General features: G+C 40.9%; 1 protein-coding gene across 5 annotated transcripts in view; it reads left to right on the top strand.

The window, feature by feature from the left end:
- The window catches only part of kiaa1549la (KIAA1549-like a), a 109,407-nt gene that overhangs the window by 34,414 nt on the left and 47,493 nt on the right, over positions 1–27,500 (top strand). For 4 of the 5 annotated variants that reach the window (XM_037540496.1, XM_037540495.1, XM_037540493.1 and 1 more), the window contains exons 2-8: positions 1,207–1,563; positions 4,633–5,244; positions 12,066–12,181; positions 18,608–18,830; positions 22,689–22,822; positions 22,940–23,108; positions 24,217–24,276. In XM_037540496.1, the coding sequence (XP_037396393.1) occupies positions 1,207–1,563; positions 4,633–5,244; positions 12,066–12,181; positions 18,608–18,830; positions 22,689–22,822; positions 22,940–23,108; positions 24,217–24,276 (1,671 nt within the window). The remainder of the gene's footprint in view (positions 1–1,206; positions 1,564–4,632; positions 5,245–12,065; positions 12,182–18,607; positions 18,831–22,688; positions 22,823–22,939; positions 23,109–24,216; positions 24,277–27,500) is intronic. The other variant, XM_037540494.1, reaches the window with a different exon arrangement.

Genomic DNA, 27,500 nt, shown 5'->3' with positions numbered 1-27,500 from the left:
TGGCTGTGAATCAGTTTTTACCCGGATACAGATGGTAAACAGCTCAGTGCCTGCCTTCTAACAGAGGTGGAGAAGCGTTTAGAATTAAAACGAATATCACTGCAACCGCTTAGCCACCTCTCACCTGACCGACGGTGCGAGAAGTACTGCTTTTCAGTGGAGGGAATAAATCATACTGTACAAATATGAAGAACATGATGCAGTTACTAAGCTAAAAGCACTAATGCGGTGGCAGGTGACAGCGTTTTGGCGTTTTGGCCAGTATAAATGCTTCACTCTTTATGTATTTGTGTAGCAGGATGTCTTTTTCTTTAACTGCTCGGTGTTTACACTGATTGGCTTTTTGTCATAAATGTTATGCTTTCAGAGATTAGTCATAGTTTGAGTGTCTAAGCCTGGCTAACAGAGAAAGTTGTTTACGACGGTCATAAAACGAGTTAACCAGGGTATGTCGGGCTTTGTGAAGCCAAAACGTAGACAGGAGACCTCTTTTTAAAGGGCCTGTATCTTATTTTTTATTGTAACGTTTTCACGTTTTGAGCTTCAAAAATCATCATTCATATAAAGTCATTATTCATGTTTACATGTCAATCTTTATATCCTTTAGAATTAAACGGCATGCTTTTGTTACAGTGCCTTTAAGATTAATTGTATGTAAATGAGCTCTGCTCTGATTGGCTACCTTGTATCGCTTCATTCAGAAAGCAATCCAGGCTGAAACGCTCTTTATGACTTCAGCTGTATGGCTGAATAGGCAGTTATATGTAAATGTGTTGGTTTATGTGAGATCCCTTTATATGTATATGTCGCTGTTGTGGGAAGAAAACTTCGTATCTCCATTTTTTTGTCGTTTTTCAGTTTTTGACGTAATGTGAAAATATCTGTTGTCCTTTATGCAGTGTGTAAATTTCATGATGAATGGACTAAAAGAAATTACCAAAAATTATGTGTAAAAAAATTCTGGTTCCATTGACTTACGTTAAAAGTAAAGTAGGTTTTTTCCTTCTGCTGTAAAGTTACCATTTTGGAGTTACAAGGTTTTGTTCGTTGACAATATATACGTATATATATATATAGACCCTATGGATATGGACCCTTTAGATTTTTTTTATTTATATTATTATTTTTTTAATTTTTAAAGTTTTTTGAAGTTTTCTCATTTCTCATTCATATGTTTAAGGATTGTTTCTGTTTGTGTCTCTCCAGATGAGGGAAAGTCAGAGGTTTCCGGCCGTCCTGCTGCAGCACCGACTACTATGGAAGCTTCAAGCGTTTCGTCCTCTCCCTCACTGCTGGATGAGGAGGGGACGCCTCTCTCACAGTCCCCCTCCGTACCGGCAGGCGCAGCAGTGAGCAGCAGAGAGCAGGCTGTGTATTCATCAGTGCTGACCCTGCGGGCCGACTCAGACACACCGCCTCGGGCGCTGGTGCAGTCTCTGCCCTCCCCACCCGGCAACAGTGACAATCTCACCAATCACAAATCCCCGCAGGAGCCGTCTGCTGGAGCGCCACACGCTCCAACCCGAGTGGCCCAAACCAACAGCGCATTAAGCACCAGCTCAGGTACGCTCAGCTGAGGCTCAGGACACTCGAGCCAAGGCTGTCGGGACTGAGAGGATTTTGTGCTTTAAGCGGTTTCTTTGCAGATGTTCTGCCACCACTGTTGTTGTCATCATCATCATCATCATCATCATCATCCTCATCACCATCTTTGCCATCATCTTCATCATTTTTGCAGTTATGTATGATCATCTTTACATTAATACAACATTGCAAGCCCATTGTGTCTTTTTAATGAAGATTGTTTGATTTGTTGTCTTGTGCCCTTTTTCTGTCATTTTATCGTGCTCATAACGCTCTGCCAGGGGTTGCACGACCTCAGAATTTTTAAAGTTGACAGTTATGTGTTGACAGTCAAGTTGATGTCGAGTAATCGCTGAATAAAACCACAGGAGAAGGGAATACTTTACAAACAGCAAACTTTAAAATTCTGACTTTTAAAAAGCATCGCAAGCCTTAAGGGAACTGGAGATATGGAACCTGGAATCTTGCAGATTTGTAACCGACTTTCCGAGATACTCACCCACGGTGGAGGTCCGGAGAGTGAGAGAACTTTAGATATCTCTATTGTAGTCTTTGGGAAATTGGCGATATCATCATTCTGATCTGATCTTCAAAGCACTGTAGGAGGAATGTTGGAACAAAGCCAGTGTCAGTAGAGTGTGACATGCCCTTTCTGAAGAGCCTTAGATCGCATTGTTAGCCTTCAGGAAACCAGAGATACAGACCCTGAAATCACCGGACGCCTCACCTGGACGTCTTCTCTGAGGTGTCCACTTTGTTAGTGGCATAATAAAGTAATCAGTGACTATTCAACATCAAGCTTAAAGCGTCATCGCTGAGCAGTAAAGTTGACTGGACAAGTAGTCGGTGCAACCCCTACACTCTGCTCATATCCCCATTTCCCTGCCTTTAAAGTCACAATCAGGGATTTCTAATGGTATTTTTCCCCAAATTTCACCTCCACCTTTCACCTTTAGTCGTGTCTAATTCCCACCCACTAGCCAGGTCTCACCGATCACACGATGCTGAGTTGGGTACACAAATACGCGCTTAACGATTTGAGATGCCAGTATCCAAATACTGAAATCAGAATTCAGGTGTCTGTTACAGTTCATCACAGGAAGTCCGTGAAAATAAGAAATGCAAATTTTGGTCATATTTTGTGTAAACATATTATGGTATGTTTTGCTACTCGGAAGCACATACGCCTGAGCATGAACGTGTTAAGAACATGAATGTGTGTCAAATCCAATGTTTCTATATACACTCACTGGCCACTTTATTAGGTACACCTAGCTAGTAAAAGGCTGGACCCCCTTTTGCCTTCAGAACTGCTTTAATTCTTCGTGGCAGACTTTCAACAAGGTGTTGGAAACGTTCCTCAGAGATTCTGGTTGGTTATTTGAGTTCCTGCTGTCTTTCTATCATCTGGAACCAGTCTGCCCGTTCTCCTCTGACCTCTCACATCAACAAGGCATTTTCGTCCACACAACTGACCGCTCACTGGATGTTTCCTCTTTTTCGGACCGTTCTCTGTAAACCCTAGAGATGGTTGTGCATGAAAATCCCAGCAGATCAGCAGTTTCTGAAATACTCAGACCAGCCCGTCTGGCACCAACAACCACGCCAAGTTCAAAGTCCCTTAAATCCACTTTCTTCCCCGTTCTGATGCTCGGTCTGCACTTCAGCAAGTCGTCTTGACCACCTCTACACGCTTAAATGCAGTGAGTTGCAGCCGTGTGATTGGCTGATTAGCTTTTTGTGTTAACAAGCAATTGAACATTTTCAGTAATTGTACCTAATAATGTGGCCGGTGAGTGTATGTTTCTCTATCTTTGCGATAACACGGTGCAGAAATATGGCTAAACACTTCCTGAATCTGTAGAGTCGCCCTGTCCGTTCCATCTTATCGTGAGATCGTACATGACTCACAGTTATGAGGAGTTATGAGGCTGTGAAGAGGGGCTGAGATACACATCATCTGCCTGTCACTGTGTTTAAGTGGTGGATTCTTGTGTCTATATTTCGTGTGAAACTGACTTAAGGGCACTCAGGAAATCACTAAGGACTGACCATCAGTCAGGAAACCCTCCATTCTTCATTCAGTCGACATCGGAGACACACGTGAAATGGCGTACAGAGAGTTCACAGCTGCTGAAGTTGCTGCAGCGGTTTTGGAAAGTAGTGGCAAACACATCAGAGCATTTTGCAGTGAAGCATAACAGTATCGTGTTATATGCAAGAGCCTTTAAATGGGAATTTAATAAGATATGTAAAAATTGAGAAAATGACCTTAAACTCCAGAGGGATCAAAATTACTAAGCTTTCAAATTAAATATTTAAAATATTTGGATATTTCTCAACTTCTCAACTTCTTCTTAGATATTTCTCAACTTCTTCTTGGGTATTTCTCTGCCCACCCTTATGTTTATCACATCATGTGGTTAATGATTTTGTGACTTACTTCGCTTATGTTTTGCAGCACAACAAGCAATTCAGTGTTATTTTCAAACAAGATCTGTCATGTAATCATATTCATTTTCTTTATCACTCTGATTTGTGATCCAGCATTTTCCAAGTATCAGATCAGCACCATATCTAATTATTACTCATCATAAGTAAAAACAAGGGCTTTTGAGTAGAGGACTGTTATTCTTTGATAAAAAAGACCATTTAAAACCCTCTGGTTGGTTGTTATATTCAGAGCCTATAAACTGACAGAATGCCCTCAGCGCATTTTGGTTGCCAGGTGTTTAGAAATCAATGATTGTGGCTATAATGTGCATCTCTCCCCAAAATTGTATTGGTAATGTTCCACATTTGTCTTCATAGCCTGTCACTGGTATGTTGAGAAGAAAAGGTGCTGCATAATTACAAATATGAAAAATGTCTACTTCTTGTTTTTGCAGTGACTCATCAGGTCCATTTTCAGATTTTCCCGGATGATGATGGAAGGATGCTACTATAAGAATGAAGAAAACTAGCATGTAGCTTAAATGCCTTTTCTTCTGTGCATGTAAACAGGAGCATCTTCTGCTTTGATTCATGCAAATGTTGTTCTTTTTTCAGAAGAGGTTCTTCGTGAGCTCCTCATGAACCCTGACCTTCCCACAGCTCCGGGTTCCTCCCTCGCAGTACCAGAGGAGATGGAACCTGCGCGAACTGATCACGTGACCAGCCCGGTCTCCGCTTCCACTCTGGCATCCAACGGCACATCTGCAGGAAGGGCTGGGAACGCCTCGTCCATCGCTCCTGCAAGCAGCAACCCTGACACTGTGACCAGCGACAGCCTCCAGCTCACCACAGTGACCACCACCACGGTCACGCCCTTAACTATGACTGCTACGACTGTGACTACGCCCACTACTGGTCCCGTGACCACAGAGGTTGCTGCTACAACAATACCGCCCACCACCATGGCCACTGAAATCACAACGCCCGCCACAGAACCACCCACTACGTCAACAACCACCACCACCACTACGACCACGACTACTACCACAACGACTACGACAACAGCTGCACCAACAACGACAACCACGTTAGCAACTACCACCACCAAAGTGACTCCTCAAAGCTCTACTGTAGCTACCACTGGGAGCACCACCACTGAGCACAGCCCACCCACTGAGAGTTCACCTTCAGCCTGCAACATCACTGAGAAGTTGTGGGTCCGTACTGGTGAGTCCAGTCGATCGGTCCTCTGTCTAGCACTTTCAAATGATTCTTTTGCCTGTATGCAAGCTTGTATGTGTGGAAATGAATTTACTGATTTACTACTTTCATTCACATTTAGTTCCTAAAAGGAGAGCATATTGTTTGTCAGTCATTGCTGCTGTATTGACCTTTGCAATGATGAGGTCATTCTATAATTAGGGGCATGTTTGATGTGTAGTGAGGGCATTCATATTTTGTTCTTTCTACCAAAACATGTTATTTTATAACGCGCTTTTTGCCTCCATTTAGTTTTCTACTGTCCACTTTTCTAAATAGTAAATTTGCATTAAAAGAAAAGAATAAAAAGCATGGATTATGTTATATGATTTATTTGAAAGTAATATATACGTATAGCCACTGTAAAAAAAACATACACACTCACCGAGAACTTTATAAGGAACACTCTACCAACACTGAATATAGCCTCCATTTTCTCTTAAAACATCCTCAATTCTTCTTGCCATGGATTCCACAAGATGTTGGAAACATTATTTTTAGATGCTGGTCCATGTTGACATGATTACATCATGCAATTCCTCCAGATTCTTCAGGTGCAGTTTCATGAACCTCCTGTTCTGACACAATCCAAAGGTGTTCTATTGGACTCACAGTGACAGGGAAGGCCACTGAAGAACACTGAGGTCATTGTCATGTTCATGAAACCAGTTTGAGACTTGATGCACATGTTCAGCAACAGTACTCAAATAGGCTATGGCAGTCAGTTGATGGTGGATTATTATTAACGAGCCCAGAGTTTGCCAAGAAAACGTTCCCCACACCATTACACCACCTCCACTAGCCTGGACTGTTGGCACCAGCCAGGTTGGGTCCATGGATTCTTGCGGTTGGTGCCAAATTCCCTATCATCTCTGTGCCCTATAAAGTTACCATTTTTAATTTTTTTTGAACAGTGATATGCAAATAGATCTTTCTTATGAAATGCAACACTTTACAGTTAATGGAATTCTCCATTCATTACATAGAGTTTTGTTGTTGTGCTCATGTATACATGTGAATACAACATATTTTACTTTCCTCGTACTTTATTTTCATTGTCATCATCATTATCATCGTTAACTACTTAGTCCAAATAGGGTCACAGTAGGCCAAAAAATAATTCTGATCATTTGATTTTGGCCAAACAATGAACACATACCACATAAAAAACCAAACGCTAGAAAGCAAGCATTAACCTGCTGGTTACATCCCAGTGTCTGGGTCTCATCCAAGCCAAGTGGCATTGTTTTTAATGCTGGAGGAAACACTGCAATACTGATACCGCAGAGGGATGAAATACTGGCTAATCACAATCATGTGATTATATGACCAGTCATAAATGGGTGTGGGTAGGTCCATCATGATCAGAACATTTTAGCTGATTAATCACCATGGAGCCTGACCATTTGTCTGTCTTTTTGTTGTATTGAACTGTATGCAGCTTTTAAAGTACAAGCCTAAAGTGGACAAATTGGCTGATTAGCCATCTTGCTTCTTATTTGTTGATACCTGCATGGCAATAAATATAATTGTGAACAATTGATTATGTAATAATTGTAACAGGCCTAAGTGTGGGTGTTTTTGAATAAAGGTATTCATATAATCTGTCCAAAGTAAATTATATTGGTCAGCAAAATAGTGGATGCTTTTGAACCATGTCACGTCCCGAACTGCTTCGCTGTTGGTCACACCTCTCTGTAATGGAGGGGAGCGATGAGGCGGACGCACGTGCTGAGAAAAGCGAGATTTATTCGGGGCAAATCCATAATCAGGGTCAAAACGGTCCATGGTCAGAGAGCCAACACGGAGAGCAGGAGGGACAGACACAACAGAACAAACACAGAATTCAAAGAATACTCTTCAAACAGTACAAACAATACAAAGACCAACCAACAGCCAGGAAAACCACAGGGTTTAAATACAAGAGGGCTAACAAGGGATAACAGGACACAGGTGGAAAACACAGGTGTTAACAATCAGGGGCGGAGTCAGAAAACAAGGGGGCTGGACTGGGAAGGAATCAAAACAAAGAAAGCACACAGACTAGACCAAAAGAAAAAGCACATGAAAGACTGAGAGGGGCCAATCGTGACACTCTCACTTAGGAGCTAAAGCATTTTGTGAAACATTGCTTTTTACTTCCAGGCAAATATATTGCACATACACCAATCAGGCATAACATTATGATCCTCGTTTCTCCGCTCACTGTCCACTTTATCAGCTCCACTTACTGTATAGCTGCACTCTGTAGTTCTACAGTTACAGACTGTAGTCCACCTGTTTCTCTGATACTCTGTTACCCTGTTCTTCAGTGGTCAGGACCCCCACGGACCCTCACAGAGCAGGTACTATTTGGGTGGTGGATCATTCTCAGCATTGCAGTAAGACTGACGTGGTGGTGGTGTGTTAATGTGTGTTGTGCTGGTCTGAGTGGATCAGACACAGCAGTGCTGCTAGAGATTTTAAACATCTCAGTGTCACTGCTGGACTGAGAATAGTCCACCAACCAGAAATATCCAGCCAACAGCGTCCTGTGACCACTGATGAAGGACTAGAGGATGACGAACACACACTGTACAGCAGCAGATGAGCTGTCGTATCTGGCTTTACATCTACAAGGCGGACTGACAAGGTAGGCGTGTGTAATAGAGTGGACAGTGAGTGGACACAGTGATCCACTCAGACCAGCACAACACACACTAACACACCACCACCACATCAGTGTTACTGCAATGCTGAGAATGATCCACCACCCAAATAGGACCTGCTCTGTGAGGGTCCATGGGGGTCCTGACCACTGAAGAACAGGGTAACAGAGTATCAGAGAAACAGATGGACTACAGTCTGTAACTGTAGAACTACAGAGTGCAGCTATACAGTAAGTGGAGCTGATAAAGTGGACAATGAGCGTAGAAACGAGGAGGTATGTCTGATCAGTGTATATGTTGGGAAAGTGGAGGGTGTTCCAAGAGCATTTTGGACTTATTGAGATCAGGGGCTGGTCACATAACAAACCCAGACAAGGCCACATAAGGTAGCTGGATAATCTACAGTAGCACAGTTTGCAAATTGGAAGAGCGAACCAGACAGGTCTCATCTGAAATAGCTCAGACTGAAGATTAAGGACACACAGCTGCCAAACTTTGAACAAATACGGCCTTATTGATGATTTTTTTTTATGTCAGCAGCCTTAGCGAGATCATTAAACCAAAAGAAAATATGCATATGTTCCTTTCGAAAGACAGAATAAAAAATAATAATCGTTCTGATAATATGAATAAGGGCCAATAGCACCCAATTAGCATGTTTTCAAATCATCAAGTTTACATCAGCACACAGCTCAGCTGCCACAAACATAGCTGTTCAGTAATTTCACACAGAATGTTCCATGTGGTTCCGAGAGTGCAGTACAGTCTCTTTCTCTTATCTTGATGAATTTTTCATCATAGGCTATTTTATAACTGAAGAAAAGTGGAGCTCTAGCCATCCCGCCAAGGTCTGTGCTGGTCTTACGTTCTGAGAAATATTTTGCAAAAATGCCGAATGGCTGTCGTTCTTCTGCTGAATTCATTACTGAATGGTGTTACTTTACCGAGCAACATGTCTTGAAATAGTTCTGTGTGGCTTCAGCATGCAGGCTGCATTATGCTAATTGAGGACTATTGGCCATCACTGCTTGCTGGCACAATAGAATCTGTGTACTCGCTCACTGCCTGTGTGCATGAAAATCAACATAAATGGAATAATTTTATCATTAGACTTTCTTTTGTAGTTGGTAGGGCTGGGAAATAGCACTGTAGTTATGGTAAGCAGATTGTGGATAATTACCTAAAGAACATTGACCGACTGTGTGTTTGTCACAAACCAGTCCTGTTTATATGGATTTAGTGCAGTACAGTATTGAAAATTTCAAACTAAAATGAATTTAGTTTTTGATAGTATTTATTAAAAGGGGCACTGCTTCTGTTTTTCTGCCTGTTCCAACTTTTCAAACCTCACAAAATATTGTGATGCATGTGGTGTATTGCCAAAATATCTTCAAAGGGTCCATATCGTGCTGTTCTATTTTATCTGCTTTGATGTCTGCTTATAACAATTGGGTGGTTTTATGTACCAAAAATGGCCATAATTCATCACTGCGTGAACATTTTACAACCTCTCTTTATCCCTTAGAATTAAACAGGCTGTTTTTTTACTGTGCTTTTAAGACTGATATATGTAAATGGCCTCTGTTCTGATTGGCTGCCCTGTATTGTGCCTCGTTCAGAAAGCGGAGATGAAACACTGCTTATTACTTCAGTTTGAATGGGCGGGGTTTAACTGCTGTAGGCCGGGTTGGTGTATTTGTGTAAAAGAGTTAGTTGTTGTGACATCACAGAAACAGTAAGTTAAAAGCAGGCTGGTTTTCCGCTTGGTTTCCTTATATGGACTGGGAAGTGAATGGAATGTTTTGGGAAATTTAAGAATGTTTTTATGCTACATTATACTTTATTTAAAAAGCAAGAGAAATTTGGTGAGCTATAGGTATCAATAGGAAAGTTGTATTTTGGCCTGGAGTCAACTTAAAAATATGTAACTCCAATGAAATATAGTGCAGTTTTTGGTGGGAGGATATGAGCATGAGGATTGACCACCCCCCTTTCCATCCCCCCTTGGATTATATGGTACAAGAGTTATTTATATCAAACAAGTTATGATCAGAACAGAGCACACGGGTTATTCTCCATTTGGAGTGGGAATTCAGGTGGGTACGTTTTTTAAAAATGAATTTCTTTCATCCCAAAACTAAATAATCTTAATATGTCCTTTAACATCTCCTACTATCATATATACATAAAGGAGAGCTTAATTCCAAACATATTTCACTGGTCACTGGTGTTGTATGAATATGGTGTAACACCAGTGACGGTGACTCCAGAGACGGTGACTCCAGTGACTCCAATGACATTCTGGTTAAAAAGGAGGATTTTGTAAATTGGCTGGCTTATTGGTGGTCAGGTGACCTTGCAGCTATTTGAAATCAGTAATAAAAATGATTTTTGACAACATTTTAATTACTCAGCCATTAAAACACATAACACCAGCGAAACATTGAAGTTATGTACTGCCAGATAAACAAACTTATGAAGTAATGAAATATAGTGAGTGATGTTAAATGTCACATAAGAGTCCTGATAACGCCGGTGACCAAGATGTCTGTGACAAATGATTTTTTAAAATAAAATTCATATTTTCTAAATGTTGTTTATATAAAAATGAACATGAATCTGTTTCATACAGTTAAGTTATGAAACAGACTTAAGTTAACTTAAGTCAAATGATTTAAAATTTTGTTTTACATTTAATTATTAATTTCTCAAATGTTGAAAACTGGTTTTCTGACCACCTGTTTTACAGACGCAGAGCGACTATGAAACAATAATAACAATAATCTTAGATTAAATAATACTTTTGGAGCATGTTTTTAAGCCCTGCAACCTTTGTGACACGGTCTCCCCTCCATATGGAGGATGACCCACGCTCACCTACAGAAGAGGTGGCACTTTCTCTTTTCATTAGTTATGCTGAGTTATTTGGTACAGTGCTCACTCCCACCATCAGGGTTGCCGGGTTTGCGGTTTTCACGTCAAATTGGACTTGCCTGAAAATGCAGCTGAAGGAGAAAATGATGATGTTTCACCTTCAGGTGGGCGGCTTTTAAGCAAACGAGTTATTTTTCGGACCTGGTAATGCTGTGGGTTGAAGGGCACGCTGAAAATAGATTTGTGGATTAGGTTTAATAAGAAAAATAAGCCAACATTACTGTGATGTGTTATCATGTCTGATGTTCTGAACGTTGTGGGTAATTGCGTGTTAGAGGATTTTAACTAGAGAACTAACACGTCGACAGGCACCAATAAATAATCTAGCTGTCTATATAGCGAGCAGCTCATGTCTTATACACTAAATAAACAAGCTGTGCAGGGACATTTATCGTTCATCAAGGTACAAACAACGTAAATGTCCCCTCAGAGGCACAGCAGTGGTTTTAAGGTCCAATTGTGCACCTTTAATACGTTTTTCCAAGTGAAAAGTTCATAAGCGAATGTTTTAAAGCAAAACAATGAAATAAGAAGCCTGGAGACGAGACGGGGTGTGTGGAGTCAGTGCAGCTTAGACAGTATGATTTCAGTGCAATATTGTACAGTTATGTTCCCTGACTAAAGGTACTGAGATGCACCCTCGTGGGAACCACCCCAGTGACAAGAGGGCTCCTGCCCCAGTGACAGTTTAGTACCTTTATTTCTGACAGTTCAGCTTTCTTTAAGATAGAAGATGGCTGTTAGATAGCCGAGTATGGCCTTATAGCACAACATAGCTCAGATTCTGAAAGGGGGGAATGATTGATCCTGATGCAAACATCCTGATGGCCCTGAATTTTTTCTAGAACTTGACAACTGGGTGCAATTATGTTCCCTGACTACAGGCACTGTAGACATACCCTTGAGGGTATTACCACAGTGACAACGTTTGTACAGTTTTTCTGAGAGTGTAGCTCCAGTATGTACTTACTCAGGGCTGAGAGAAATGAGGTATAGAACTATGCGCCTTCTGTAGACGCTCTCTTTCTTCACATGCCAAAAAAGCATATGTACACATTACATTTTATATATACTTAGATGGATATTAGGTGGATTTTTGCCTTGAGCACTGTGATGCTCGGGGCGCTTGATTAAACAGCAGCATCTCATCTCACTGTGTGTGTGTGTGTGTGTGTGTGTGTGTGTGTGTGCTTTCTCCTCCCCCAGTTCTGTCCATCCAGATGAAGAGGAATCGTCTGGAAAGCGGGATGAGGCAGAGCTTATCAAAAGGCCTGACTCTGGCGCTTCAGAGGGCCTTCAATGACTCCAGTGTCCACATACAGGTGGGCATCACTGCAGCCTTTACTTACTGGATAATGAATCAAATTGCCTTGCCTCACTGTCTCCCATGAGGAGTGCAAATCCTACAAATAAACATCAAAAATAATCTAACAGTTGTGTTGCTATTGGAAACTGTGTGGAGCATACACAATATGTCCAAAAGTTTGTGGACATTAGGCGTTATCCAACATTTCTTCTGAAATCAAGGGTGTTAATGGGGACTTTGTCCCCCTTTGCTGCAGAAACAGCCTCTAGTCATCTGGGAAGGCTTTATAATGGATGGTGGAACATTGCTGTGAGGATCTGATTGCAGCCACAAGAGCATTAGAGAGGTCAGTTATTGATGTTGGATGAGTAGTTCTGGATCACAAATGCCACACTTCCAAAGGTACTGGATGGCGCTCCATCGCTAATGGTTCCACTGCTCCACAGTCCAATGCTGGGGGGCTTTATACCCATCTTGCCAGGGCATGGTGAGCTTGGGCTCTGCTCCAGGGCATCCCATTGCCTTTTATGGAGATTAAACAAGCTGTTTCAGTAATGGGTGCGCCGTAAAATAACGAAATTGCTCAATTAAAAGGGAGTCTGTGGATACTTTTGGACATATATTGTATTTTTAAATAATTGAAGTTCGAAAATCTGATTGGCCACATTCAGTGTTGTTTTAAAATGCTTAGCATCATCAACAGAATCCTGTTTTAATTACCAGTATTAAACTTACTGATAAACAAAAAATGATATTACTTGGCAACTATAACCTACTTCACTTGTTAGCTAACTACATTACTTGGCAAGGCAATTATTTCTAGGACTTGCTATTTGCACATTGGGATATTTTATTTTATATAATGTTTGATTGCCATTTTATAAAAGCAGCCCTTTTTATTCAATTGTGAACAAAATTTACTGCTCAAAATCTCTCCCTGTCAAATATAGCAGCCTCTCACGGAGCCAGGAGTAGTCTGGATAGCGCTTTAAGTGTTGTCTGCCTGATAGGAGTTTGGATTTTTATCAGCCCTTGCATCTTGGGAATTGTAGTTTCACAGTGGAAACAGTGGTGGGCGGCTTGTAGGCGGCAGTGTGGGAAGTGTGTGTATGATTGTGTGAGGAAAGTGTAGCACTCTGGAAGCAGTCGGGAACGGACGGTCTGATGTGAAGCTGCAGTGCAGACCTGGTGTCTTCTCCTCTCACATTTTTCAGAATAGCTTTCTTTATGAATTCCGCTACACTGACTGGATCGTCACAATAAGAACCACTTTATTTTGCCTAGTATGTTATACATATGAGAGATTTGCTTGAGAGAGGGCACATGTATGACGCGTAGTACATAGTAAACAAACCAGACAAAATACACAGACATTATCAAGAAGTATTTAAAAGAAAGTATTTGTTAATAGTCGCTAATATCTGATCTTTTGGCTTATTTTTATTAGTCTTTATCTAAACCTGAAGCTCAAATCGGGGTAAATAAGTGCATTATACACAACAGCATGTTTTCACACTTCCCAATATAATTGGCTGAGAGGCATTCCACCTCATTTGCTTGTAACCTAGCAACAACAACTGGCTGTCAAAAAGGGAACTTGCATTAAAAGTTCAAGTTCTTGGGCAGTCGTGTGCTGGAGGTTAGGGAACCAGCCCTGTGACCGGAAGGTTGCCAGTTCGATCCCCTCGGCTGACGGTCCATGACTGAAGTGCCCTTGAGCAAGGCACCTTATTTATTATTTATTTTCACCCATCCTTAATTCTTCAGTCAATGACTGAAGTCATGAAGCTGAAATAAGCTATTCGCCAGCTTCTTGTTCGACTTTTCCCATTCCACCTTAAATGGTGCAGCAGTCCTGAAGCTTGAGACTGCCGCTCCATTTAAGGTGGAACGGGAAACCTAGCTACCGAGACATCAGTGATATTATAAGGAGAAGGACCTTAATACATAAAAACTGCACTAAAACAAGATAATATAATGGTTATTGTAATTTTTTAAAACATATAAAATACATTTGTGGGTTTCTTTGGTCACTTGGCTGCTGTCGTGCTTGTTGCTCATTTTGGACATCATTACGTCTTTTTGGAACACTTCACCCTTCCCCTTCATTGAATGCGCTAGACAGAGGGGTAGGGCTAAATGGTAGGGGCGAGGGGTGAAATGAGATTGGACCTTGTTTTTCTTTGGATAGCAACGCGATGCACCTTCCACACAGTTTCCCTGCTTCGTAATAGTTCGTATTGAAAGACGCCGTGTTGTTGTTATGAGTGGTGATAAGGCAGTTTGTAAGGGTTAAACAGTGGAATCTGTTCAGAGCTATCAGCGGTGGTGATCTATCGGATGCCGAGCGAAGAGCTAAACGGGCTGTTTAATGGTGAATGAGTCTGACTCTGAAGACATTGTTATTATTACCATGTATAGACAGTGTTGGTGCCTCTTCTACCCACCACAGTGACTCAACGGGTGAATTAGTACTGTCTGCTCTCTGAGAACTCTTCTGCTGGAGCTGTCTATTTGTCTCTCTCTCTCTCTCTCTCGCCCACTCTCCCTCTCTCTCTCTCTCTCTCTCTCTCTTTCTATCTTTGTCTGTTTTTAACTCCCCCTTCTGGATCTCTTCCTCTTCATCCTCTTTTTTCTTTTTCTAATTCCTCTTTTTCTCTGTTTCTTGCCCTTCCTTGTGTCTTTCCTGCACTCCTTTCCTTCTTCTCTCTCTCTCTCGCTCACTATCTCTCTCTCTATTTCTTTTTTCTCTTACTCTTTGTGTCTCTCTTTTGCCCCTTCTCTCTTCTTTCCTTTCTCTCCTCTCTTTTTCTTTTCTCTCCGTCTTTCTATCTATCCGTGCCTCTGCCTCTTTCCTTTGGTATCTCTTTCTTTCCCCTTTCTCTGTCCTTTTCTTTCTCTTCAGTCCTTTCACTCGCTCCTTCTATCGCTCTTTTGTCCCTGTCTCTCTCTCTCTCTCTCTCTCTCTCTCTTCCCTTCCTTGTCTTTTTCTACCCCTTCTCCTCTCTCTTTACTTCTTTCTCTCCATCTTTCTCTCTTTTCTGTACCCTCTCTCTTTCTCCCCTTTCCTTTCACTTTTTCTATCTCTCTGTTTCTACCCTGTCTTTCCCTCCTTTCCTCTCCTCTCTCTTTCCATTTCTCTCTTTTCTTTGTTCTCCCTTTCTATCCATTCCTGCTTCTATCCCTCTCTTTCTTTTCCCTCTCTCTTCTGTTCTCTCTTCTGTCCCTTTCTCTCTCTCTCTCTTTCTTTTTGTCTCTTCTACCCTCTTCTCCTCTCTTTTCACTTCTTTCTCTCCATCTCTCTCTTTTGCTCTCTGCCCCTCTCTCTCTTTCTCCCCTTTCCTCTGTCTCTTTTTCTGTCTCTCTGTTTCTATCCTTTGCCTTCCACCCCCCCGTCTCCTCAAAGAGTACATGGTGTGTTGTGTTAGCACAGACTGAACCGTTCAAAGCTCTGGTCCCTGTAAAGCGTCTGAGAGACTCTGACCCCCACTGTGCTAAAAACAATAAACTGATAAATCATGTACTCAACACTTTTTACTCTCTAAGCAGAGATACAGTTTCATGGAGTGCTGTAAACAAACCCTCTGCCACACAGATTAAAAAGAGAGAGAGATGACCTGTTTCATAATCGCGCTCTAACAAATTATACATTCAGCGCGCATGCTGTGAAAATTCATCCAGCCATCTCAGTGCAGGCTGCATCACTGAGCTCCTGGAATTCTGCGTAAGGGAGGTGTAAATGGTTTGACTGTGATTTTTTAGAAAACAATACAGTGAATTGATGAATCTTATATTTCAACTGAATTTGACTTGATTCTTTTGGTTCAGTTCAGATTTGTTTTTATCAGTCGTGGACAGTAACTGAGTAACTGAGTATCTGAGTATCTGAGTAAATGTAATTAGTTTCTGTACTTTAGTATTTTTGGTGTATCTGTACTGAAGTTTCTCCGTTCTGGGCGACTTTCTCCTTTCACTCCACTACATTTCAGAGTCTAATATCCGACTTTTTCCTCCTACATTTTGAGAAATCTGTCGTTCCTTTTGGTTTCTGTGTGTATAAAAACGTAACATGTCAAAACGAAAGAAGCGCAAAGCCAGAGCACCAATCAGGGCCCAGCGGTCACTTTGTTTAGAGCTGGTTTTGACCTGTTGGTCATACCGACCCAGTGCAGCACGCGGTTCAACGTCAGCGCAACAGCGTAAAACTTTGGGAGAGTCTGTTCAACATAAATGATGAACTAACCTAACTTTGTGTAAATAGAGCTCAATATAGAAATATGTCCACATATGCAGTCGAGACTGACGCGGCTTTTTTCTGAATTTCTACAAACACCATTTCATTTTATAGTAAATGAGTTTGGGCTGGTTTATGTTTATGAACAGACGCCTACAGATCAACATAGTAAAGGAGCTCATCTGTGATCCTGAGTTTAAAGCCAGTTTTTATTCAACTTAAACTTGGAACTAAGTTGTAAATAAATCTGAAACTGAAACTTTGCTTGTGTGTAAAAAGTGATTTCAGAGCCACTCGGTTCTCCCTGATGGAAACTGTTTACCTTCAGTGTTTTGTGCTTCTGATCATTTTAATAGACGTCAGCGTCACTAATTAATGACCTTCTATTAAAAGACTGGTTTACCAAGAGAGACGCTGGAGGACTTTCACCTGAAATGAGCTCATGAAGCCAGTCTTGTTATGAAAATGATAACAGGACATTAAAGTCATAATTAATGTTTTAATGAATGTGACCTATTTGTAAACTGTTTACACAGCAGGGGAACACAGACAATAGCAAAACACCCAGAGGGCCAGACTTATGTACCAGCACAGGCCCAATGCAAGACATACCTTGACACGATTTCGTAGCCCAGCCCACTGGCTGCTCCCTTCTGAGTGCAGAGTCTAACAGAGGCAGTAACATAATGGAGCTGACAGCAAAGTGGAGGCACAACAGAAATGAAAGTTCAGCGATGAAGAGAAAGCGGTCTTAATAAATGGTTTTAATCTTGTCACCAAAACATTCTACAGGGGGGGGTATTTTACTCCAGCTAAACAAACAGCCTCATCGCCGCCTATTCTGCGCTACGTATTCTTGCATACCTACATCTGGGGCCTTCAGAAACTTCTAAAGTGAGATCTCAGCTGTTTATTCACCATAACAACTTCAGTTTGGACTGAATTTAGGACAGAAGCTATTACAGAAGAACAGGTCTTAAGTTCATAATCTTATCCATTAACTCCAGATAAAAAAACAGTATTACAGAAGCATCCTAACTAGACTAAACCTCCTAAATACTTTGAGGCAACCCCAGAGCTTTCTTTACTTCTAACTAATGTTTGTTTCTATTGTTTTATGCAGTGACGGACCCCATAGTTTACTATAACTGGCATAATGATGTTACATTTATCTACACTGAAAACGATGCTTTGACTTAGAATAAACCTTATAACAGCATTTTAAAATACCCCAGACGCTGCAGACACAATTGTCATGGTACCTCTTATTACCTTTGTGTGTTAATGTTGATGAAAACTGGTCAGATTAAATATTACGGTGATGGTGGAGAATAAAGAGGAGACAGAGCTGAACATGTGGCTGTTTATTAGGTGGAATAATGTTAGCGCCCATGGTTAAAGCATTTAGGAAACTGAAACTGAGAGCAGCAATGCTCTGACGCACAGTATGAAACACTGACACAATATTCTTAACTTTCAGTTTATCGCACTTCAGTTGACCTTTTTTTGGGTCAGTAACAGTAGCTAAGGTTAGCTGTCTTATTACATGTTTATGTTTCAGCTGTGTGTAGTTGCTAGGCAACGGACATAACAGTTGATCGCTGTCTACAGTTGAGTAAATTCAAATTTCCTGGAGGCAAGATGATGTAAGAAAAGTTTCCTAAATTAAGAAAGGGTTTGCTTCTGTGATACTAATTGGTGAAAAATCCTATCTAGACCTGTCAGATCTTAACTTGAAAGCAAATTATAGGACAGTTCTGTAATACAGCCCAACATTTTATGCCAATTTTTAAATTGCAGAGTTAAATCAATGCAAAACTGGCCACTGTGAGTTGCACAGACTTCTGTAAGTGTGCAGAATGTTTAATCAGCCACATATGTATTATGAAGAGAAGCTCATTTTGCATTTTATCTTACACCCGGCTCATAAACTGCACGCTTAAGCTTGTTCAGCAGTTTCATACATCACAAGCAGGCAGAATGTGTCTGATTTGCACTTGAAGCTGCCACAAAAAACCTCAGTACACTGGGCCTTGAGAATTTCACTTTGGGGACAGAAATTATTGAATTATTGAATATTATTACAAATAATTCCAGCATTACACAATCAAATCAGCTGAATCACCATCTCCAGATTGATGCATCATGATGCGCTGTTACGTTTTTACACTCCTACTCCATAACGATGAGCACTTGCCTCTCTCTCAGCTGGAGCGTGATGTCTGCACTCCGTCCAATGTAACTCTGGGATATTACGTCATGAGTGAGACGCTGGTGTACATGGCGGCTGCAGTGGTGGAGACTCTGACAGGCTACGGCTTCGACAAACTCCTGAGTGACATCAGACAGCACGCACCGGTGGTCCTGGCCGTTCCTGTTCCCGTAGCGACTTGGCTGCCCAGTCCAGGCATCCACCTGCAGCTCAAAACAGGTGAGACTGACCTGAGCTTAAGTGCAGAGTAAGGGCTGTGACAAATGACCTACTAACGTATATGATGTTGAGCATGGAAAGATTTAATGTTATTTCATGTAACGTGTGTCTGTCATCCTTAGTCAAGCATGAGTAGTTTTACTGCGAGAAACAGTTTCTGTAATGCCAGCGATTATTAACAGGATTGGTGATTTTAATCCAGTATGAATCTGCAGTGTGTAGTTTTACAGTCTGATGGTAATAATTGTGGAGTGATTTTAATCCAGTATGAATCTGCAGTGTGTAGTTTTACAGTCTGACTGTAATAATTGTGGAGTGATTTTAATCCAGTATGAATCTGCAGTGTGTAGTTTTACAGTCTGACTGTAATAATTGTGGAGTGATTTTAATCCAGTATGAATCTGCAGCGTGTAGTTTTACAGTCTGATGGTAATAATTGTGGAGGGATTTTAATCCAGTATGAATCTGCAGTGTGTAGTTTTACAGTCTGACTGTAATAATTGTGGAGTGATTTTAATCCAGTATGAATCTGCAGTGTGTAGTTTTACAGTCTGACTGTAATAATTGTGGAGTGATTTTAATCCAGTATGAATCTGCAGTGTGTAGTTTTACAGTCTGACTGTAATAATTGTGGAGTGATTTTAATCCAGTATGAATCTGCAGTGTGTAGTTTTACAGTCTGACTGTAATAATTGTGGAGCGATTTTTTAATCCAGTATGAATCTGCAGTGTGTGTAGTTTTACAGTCTGACTGTAATAATTGTGGAGTGATTTTAATCCAGTATGAATCTGCAGCGTGTAGTTTTACAGTCTGACTGTAATAATTGTGGAGTGATTTTAATCCAGTATGAATCTGCAGCGTGTGTAGTTTTACAGTCTGACTGTAATAATTGTGGAGTGATTGTAATCCAGTATGAATCTGCAGTGTGTGTAGTTTTACAGTCTGACTGTAATAATTGTGGAGTGATTTTAATCCAGTATGAATCTGCAGTGTGTAGTTTTACAATCTGACGGTAATAATTGTGGAGTGATTTTAATCCATATGAATCTGCAGCGTGTGTAGTTTTACAGTCTGACTGTAATAATTGTGGAGTGATTTTAATCCAGTATGAATCTGCAGTGTGTAGTTTTACGGTCTGACTGTAATAATTGTGGAGCGATTTTTTAATCCAGTATGAATCTGCAGTGTGTGTAGTTTTACAGTCTGACGGTAATAATTGTGGAGTGATTTTAATCCAGTATGAATCTGCAGCGTGTGTAGTTTTACAGTCTGACTGTAATAATTGTGGAGTGATTTTAATCCAGTATGAATCTGCAGTGTGTAGTTTTACAATCTGACGGTAATAATTGTGGAGTGATTTTAATCCAGTATGAATCTGCAGTGTGTAGTTTTACAGTCTGACTGTAATAATTGTGGAGTGATTTTAATCCAGTATGAATCTGCAGTGTGTGTAGTTTTACAGTCTGACGGTAATAATTGTGGAGAGATTTTAATCCAGTATGAATCTGCAGTGTGTAGTTTTACGGTCTGACTGTAATAATTGTGGAGTGATTTTAATCCAGTATGAATCTGCAGTGTGTAGTTTTACAGTCTGACTGTAATAATTGTGGAGTGATTTTAATCCAGTATGAATCTGCAGTGTGTGTAGTTTTACAGTCTGACTGTAATAATTGTGGAGTGATTTTAATCCAGTATGAATCTGCAGTGTGTAGTTTTACAATCTGACTGTAATAATTGTGGAGTGATTTTAATCCAGTATGAATCTGCAGTGTGTGTAGTTTTACAGTCTGACGGTAATAATTGTGGAGAGATTTTAATCCAGTATGAATCTGCAGTGTGTAGTTTTACGGTCTGACTGTAATAATTGTGGAGTGATTTTAATCCAGTATGAATCTGCAGTGTGTAGTTTTACAGTCTGACTGTAATAATTGTGGAGTGATTTTAATCCAGTATGAATCTGCAGTGTGTGTAGTTTTACAGTCTGACTGTAATAATTGTGGAGTGATTTTAATCCAGTATGAATCTGCAGTGTGTAGTTTTACAATCTGACTGTAATAATTGTGGAGTGATTTTAATCCAGTATGAATCTGCAGTGTGTGTAGTTTTACAAACTGACGGTAATAATTGTGGAGCGATTTTTTAATCCAGTATGAATCTGCAGTGTGTGTAGTTTTACAGTCTGACGGTAATAATTGTGGAGTGATTTTAATCCAGTATGAATCTGCAGCTTGTGTAGTTTTACAGTCTGACGGTAATAATTGTGGAGTGATTTTAATCCAGTATGAATCTGCAGCTTGTGTAGTTTTACAGTCTGACTGTAATAATTGTGGAGTGATTTTAATCCCGTATGAATCTGCAGTGTGTAGTTTTACAGTCTGACTGTAATAATTGTGGAGTGATTTTAATCCAGTATGAATCTGCAGTGTGTTTAGTTTTACAGTCTGACTGTAATAATTGTGGTGTGATTTTAATCCAGTATGAATCTGCAGTGTGTAGTTTTACAGTCTGACTGTAATAATTGTGGTGTGATTTTAATCCAGTATGAATCTGCAGTGTGTAGTTTTATAGTCTGACTGTAATAATTGTGGAGTGATTTTAATCCAGTATGAATCTGCAGTGTGTAGTTTTACAGTCTGACTGTAATAATTGTGGAGCGATTTTAATCCAGTATGAATCTGCAGTGTGTAGTTTTACAGTCTGATGGTAATAATTGTGGAGCGATTTTAATCCAGTATGAATCTGCAGTGTGTAGTTTTACAGTCTGACTGTAATAATTGTGGAGTGATTTTAATCCAGTATGAATCTGCAGTGTGTAGTTTTACGGTCTGATAGTAATAATTGTGGAGCGATTTTAATCCAGTATGAATCTGCAGTGTGTAGTTTTACAGTCTGACTGTAATAATTGTGGAGTGATTTTAATCCAGTATGAATCTGCAGTGTGTGTAATTTTACAATCTGATGGTAATAATTGTGGAGTGATTTTAATCCAGTATGAATCTGCAGTGTGTAGTTTTACAGTCTGACTGTAATAATTGTGGAGTGATTTTAATCCAGTATGAATCTGCAGTGTGTAGTTTTACAGTCTGACTGTAATAATTGTGGAGTGATTTTAATCCAGTATGAATCTGCAGTGTGTAGTTTTACAGTCTGACTGTAATAATTGTGGAGTGATTTTAATCCAGTATGAATCTGCAGTGTGTAGTTTTACAGTCTGACGGCAATAATTGTGGAGTGATTTTAATCCAGTATGAATCTGCAGTGTGTAGTTTTACAGTCTGACTGTAATAATTGTGGAGTGATTTTAATCCAGTATGAATCTGCAGTGTGTAGTTTTACGGTCTGATGGTAATAATTGTGGAGTGATTTTAATCCAGTATGAATCTGCAGTGTGTAGTTTTACGGTCTGATGGTAATAATTGTGGAGTGATTTTAATCCAGTATGAATCTGCAGTGTGTGTAGTTTGTACAGTCTGACTGTAATAATTGTGGAGTAAATCATCTAATAGGATTGACTGAAGCTCTGTCAGTAATAGTAATTGGCCTCATGATAATGGAACAACAGAATCTTCTAATAGACCCACAACCGTGTGGGGTGTTGTTATTGTTATTGAGTGTGTCCTGTGGTGTAACGCTGATGTGAACCCTAGGAATGATTAGGAGCTGTCAATCCAGTCTGTCTGTGGAATCGACACAGATACTTTATCTGATTAGTCATATCCCACTAATCAAATTACACAACGTCATCTTTCATTGTAGCTCTGGATAACTCTGTTGTTTAAATGGCATTGTTGAATTTTAATCATCTCTGATCTGCCTTCAAATGTGTGTTAATGCTTCTTGTAATGATTCTGGATCAGTCCTCAGGTTTGTGAGTCCAACAGACAACATCAAGTCTTGTAGTTTCATCCAGATGATGGAGCACCGTTTGGAGAACGTGTTCTCTGAAGCCCAGGAGAAAGTGGAGGACTCTTATGGGGTTCTTTCCGTTGAGGTGCTGAAACTTGTTATTTTATAGTTTGGCTTAAAACAGAGTGTGGCCAGTGGCTCATTCTTAAATACCCTATCTATGACCTTTGTCTGTTTTTGTGTGTTTTGTATGTGTGTGCAGATTCAGAACACCTATCAGATGGGAAATTCTCTGACGGTGTCGTTGGTGTATGTAGTGTGGAACGGCAGTACAGCGCTGAACGGCACCATGGCTAGTGGCCTCATGAACCAGCTGACCGCTGAACTGGTCGGCTATTTCCTCTTCTTCCCCCCAATGCTCATTGCTGAACGTAAGTTCCACTGCATTAAACATTTATAAGGTGGTTTCGTGTGTTTAGATTAACCTTTTATCCCACCAACATTTTGTGGTTTTGTACTATAAATGGTCACATGACTGCTTTGGATCTCTTCAAAGGAAGTAAAATGGGTCTAATACTGATAGACGTATCATCTCTGCTATATAAAATCTTTAAAGAGTCTATTATTATTATTATATGTTTAATAAGACTGTTTTGCCATATTCATGTTACACCAGCAGGAGATAAGTGAATAAATATGTGAATGGTCACAGTTGTGACTGATAGAATAACAACAATTAGCCTGATAGTAAGATAATGTATTATGAATGTAATGTAAAATGAATTAATTGATAGTTTATGTTGATAAATTATATAAATGGAATAAATTATTAACATTTTAAGGTGTAATATATTACCAATGTTTTATGAGTAGTTCATAAATAATAAAGAAAAGTTGATCTTTAGGTTTCTGTGAATTTCAATTATGAGTGTCTCTAATCAAATGTGTAATAGTTCAGTTATATAGTTATATATAATCCATTTGTCAATGCACATGTAACAATTAGATCATTATCAGTAATCATTAACAAACTGTAGGTAGCTATAGATAATAATTGAGATGCTATTGATTAAGGCCTGTTATTATAAAGGTTCATAATGAGGTTTAGGTTAAAAGTCTAGTCCCAAGCCTTAGGACTGATCTTGCTCTGGAAATCTCTGCTCTGGCTGTAAGTATTTAAGAGCATTTTTACTCTTTCCAGTCATCTAGATGCTCTCCCTACTGTCTGAGAGTCCAAGGTTGGCTGTGCTTACTTAGCCAGTCGAGAGCAATTCTTAAATTCACAGAAACAAAGTAATAAGCGCTGACATTGTGCTTACTGCAGCACTGCTATTTATGGATTCATGACATTGCTGTTATAACATCTACAGAATTACAGAAAACTTTCTTGAGAAAAAGCAGGTTCATATTTTCACCCCAACCTTCGTCTTGTTTTGGCCAGTGAAGGGAAAACAAAGGGGAAAAGAGCATCATCAGTCTTAGGTTTGTTCTCCTTGAGTAAGCATGTCCTCTCTCCCTGCTTCTCTCCTCCACTGTCAGCCCTCGAGTACCACAACCTCAACACCTCGGTCGCCACCAGGGAGTACTGGGTAATCACAGGTAAATTACAGCTAATCTTTAAGATTATAGATAGATTATGGACAAAAAAGACTAATATTTACTGAAACGCTATTTTGCCTCTTTGATAAGTATTGATGCATTATTGATTGGTGATCAATTCTGATTTCACTAAGCTTGTCAGAGTGTCAGAGTCACCAAGTCATATGAACACAGATTCACTGGCTTAAACATATCTGATTATATTAATTGCTGATTCAGCTCTTGAATTTTTAATAGTTCTAATGTTTGCTTATTTGATATTAATAACACTTATAGAAGGCAGTGGTGAGTAATGTTTGTTTATTTGATGTTTGTTAATGACGCCTTTAGAGGGCGGCGGTGAGCGACGTTTGTTTATCTGATGTTTGTTAATGACGCCTTTAGAGGGCGGCGGTGAGCGACGTTTGTTTACCTAATGTTTGTTAATGTCGCCTTTAGAGGGCGGCGGTGAGCGACGTTTGTTTATCTGATGTTTGTTAATGACACCTTTAGAGGGCGGCGGTGAGCGACGTTTGTTTATCTGATGTCTGTTAATGACGCCTTTAGAGGGCGGCGGTGAGCGACGTTTGTTTATCTGATGTCTGTTAATGACGCCTTTAGAGGGCGGCGGTGAGCGACGTTTGTTTATCTGATGTCTGTTAATGACGCCTTTAGAGGGCGGCGGTGAGCGACGTTTGTTTATCTGATGTCTGTTAATGACGCCTTTAGAGGGCGGCGGTGAGCGACGTTTGTTTATCTGATGTCTGTTAATGACGCCTTTAGAGGGCGGCGGTGAGCGACGTTTGTTTATCTGATGTTTGTTAATGACGCCTTTAGAGGGCGGCGGTGAGCGACGTTTGTTTATCTGATGTTTGTTAATGACGACTTTAGAGGGCGGCAGTGAGCGACGTTTGTTTATCTGATGTCTGTTAATGACGCCTTTAGAGGGCGGCGGTGAGCGACGTTTGTTTATTTGATGTTTGTTAATGACGCCTTTAGAGGGCGGCGGTGAGCGACGTTTGTTTATCTGATGTTTGTTAATGACGACTTTAGAGGGCGGCGGTGAGCGACGTTTGTTTATCTGATGTCTGTTAATGACGCCTTTAGAGGGCGGCGGTGAGCGACGTTTGTTTATCTGATGTTTGTTAATGACGCCTTTAGAGGGCGGCGGTGAGCGACGTTTGTTTATCTGATGTCTGTTAATGATGCCTTTAGAGGGCGGCGGTGAGCGACGTTTGTTTATCTGATGTTTGTTAATGACGACTTTAGAGGGCGGCGGTGAGCGACGTTTGTTTATCTGATGTCTGTTAATGACGCCTTTAGAGGGCGGCGGTGAGCGACGTTTGTTTATCTGATGTTTGTTAATGATGCCTTTAGAGGGCGGCGGTGAGCGACGTTTGTTTATCTGATGTTTGTTAATGATGCCTTTAGAGGGCGGCGGTGAGCGACGTTTGTTTATCTGATGTTTGTTAATGACGCCTTTAGAGGGCGGCGGTGAACGACGTTTGTTTATCTGATGTTTGTTAATGACGCCTTTAGAGGGCGGCGGTGAGCGACGTTTGTTTATCTGATGTTTGTTAATGACGCCCTTAGAGGGCGGCGGTGAGCGACGTTTGTTTATCTGATGTCTGTTAATGACGCCTTTAGAGGGCGGCGGTGAGCGACGTTTGTTTATCTGATGTTTGTTCATGACGCCTTTAGAGGGCGGCGGTGAGCGACGTTTGTTTATCTGATGTTTGTTAATGACGCCTTTAGAGGGCGGCGGTGAGCGACGTTTGTTTATCTGATGTTTGTTAATGACGCCTTTAGAGGGCGGCGGTGAGCGGCGTTTGTTTATCTGATGTTTGTTAATGACGCCTTTAGAGGGCGGCGGTGAGCGACGTTTGTTTATCTGATGTCTGTTAATGACGCCTTTAGAGGGCGGCGGTGAGCGACGTTTGTTTATCTGATGTTTGTTAATGACGACTTTAGAGGGCGGCGGTGAGCGACGTTTGTTTATCTGATGTTTGTTAATGACGCCTTTAGAGGGCGGCGGTGAGCGACGTTTGTTTATCTGATGTTTGTTAATGACGCCTTTAGGGGGCGGCGGTGAGCGACGTTTGTTTATCTGATGTTTGTTAATGACGCCTTTAGAGGGCGGCGGTGAGCGACGTTTGTTTATCTGATGTTTGTTAATGACGCCTTTAGAGGGCGGCGGTGAGCGGCGTTTGTTTATCTGATGTTTGTTAATGACGCCTTTAGAGGGCGGCGGTGAGCGACGTTTGTTTATCTGATGTTTGTTAATGACGCCTTTAGAGGGTGGCGGTGAGCGACGTTTGTTTATCTGATGTCTGTTAATGACGCCTTTAGAGGGCGGCGGTGAGCGACGTTTGTTTATCTGATGTTTGTTAATGACGACTTTAGAGGGCGGCGGTGAGCGACGTTTGTTTATCTGATGTTTGTTAATGACGCCTTTAGAGGGCGGCGGTGAGCGACGTTTGTTTATCTGATGTTTGTTAATGACGCCTTTAGGGGGCGGCGGTGAGCGACGTTTATTTATCTGATGTTTGTTAATGACGCCTTTAGAGGGCGGCGGTGAGCGACGTTTGTTTATCTGATGTTTGTTAATGACGCCTTTAGAGGACGGCGGTGAGCGACGTTTGTTTATCTGATGTTTGTTAATGACGCCTTTAGAGGGCGGCGGTGAGCGACGTTTGTTTATTTGATGTTTGTTAATGACGCCTTTAGAGGGCGGCGGTGAGTGATGTTTGTTTATTTGATGTTTGTTAATGACGCCTTTAGAGGGCGGCGGTGAGCGATGTTTGTTTATGTGATGCTTGTTAATGACGCCTTTAGAGGGCGGTGGTGAGTAACGTTTGTTTATTTGATGTTTGTTAATGACGCCTTTAGAGGGCGGCGGTGAGCGACGTTTGTTTATTTGATGTTTGTTAATGACGCCTTTAGAGGGCGGCGGTGAGCGACGTTTGTTTATGTGATGCTTGTTAATGACGCCTTTAGAGGGCGGCGGTGAGCGACGTTTGTTTATCTGATGTTTGTTAATGACGCCTTTAGAGGGCGGCGGTGAGAGACGTTTGTTTATCTGATGTTTGTTAATGACGCCTTTAGAGGGCGGCGGTGAGTAACGTTTATTTATCTGATGTTTGTTAATGACGCCTTTAGAGGGCGGTGGTGAGTAATGTTTATTTATCTGATGTTTATTAATTACGCCTTTAGAGGGCGGCGGTGAGCGACGTTTGTTTATGTGA

This window comes from Pygocentrus nattereri, chromosome 8 (assembly GCF_015220715.1).
Source record: "Pygocentrus nattereri isolate fPygNat1 chromosome 8, fPygNat1.pri, whole genome shotgun sequence".
NCBI classification, from domain to species: domain Eukaryota; kingdom Metazoa; phylum Chordata; class Actinopteri; order Characiformes; family Serrasalmidae; genus Pygocentrus; species Pygocentrus nattereri.
This window is presented reverse-complemented; position numbering and strand designations above follow the sequence as displayed.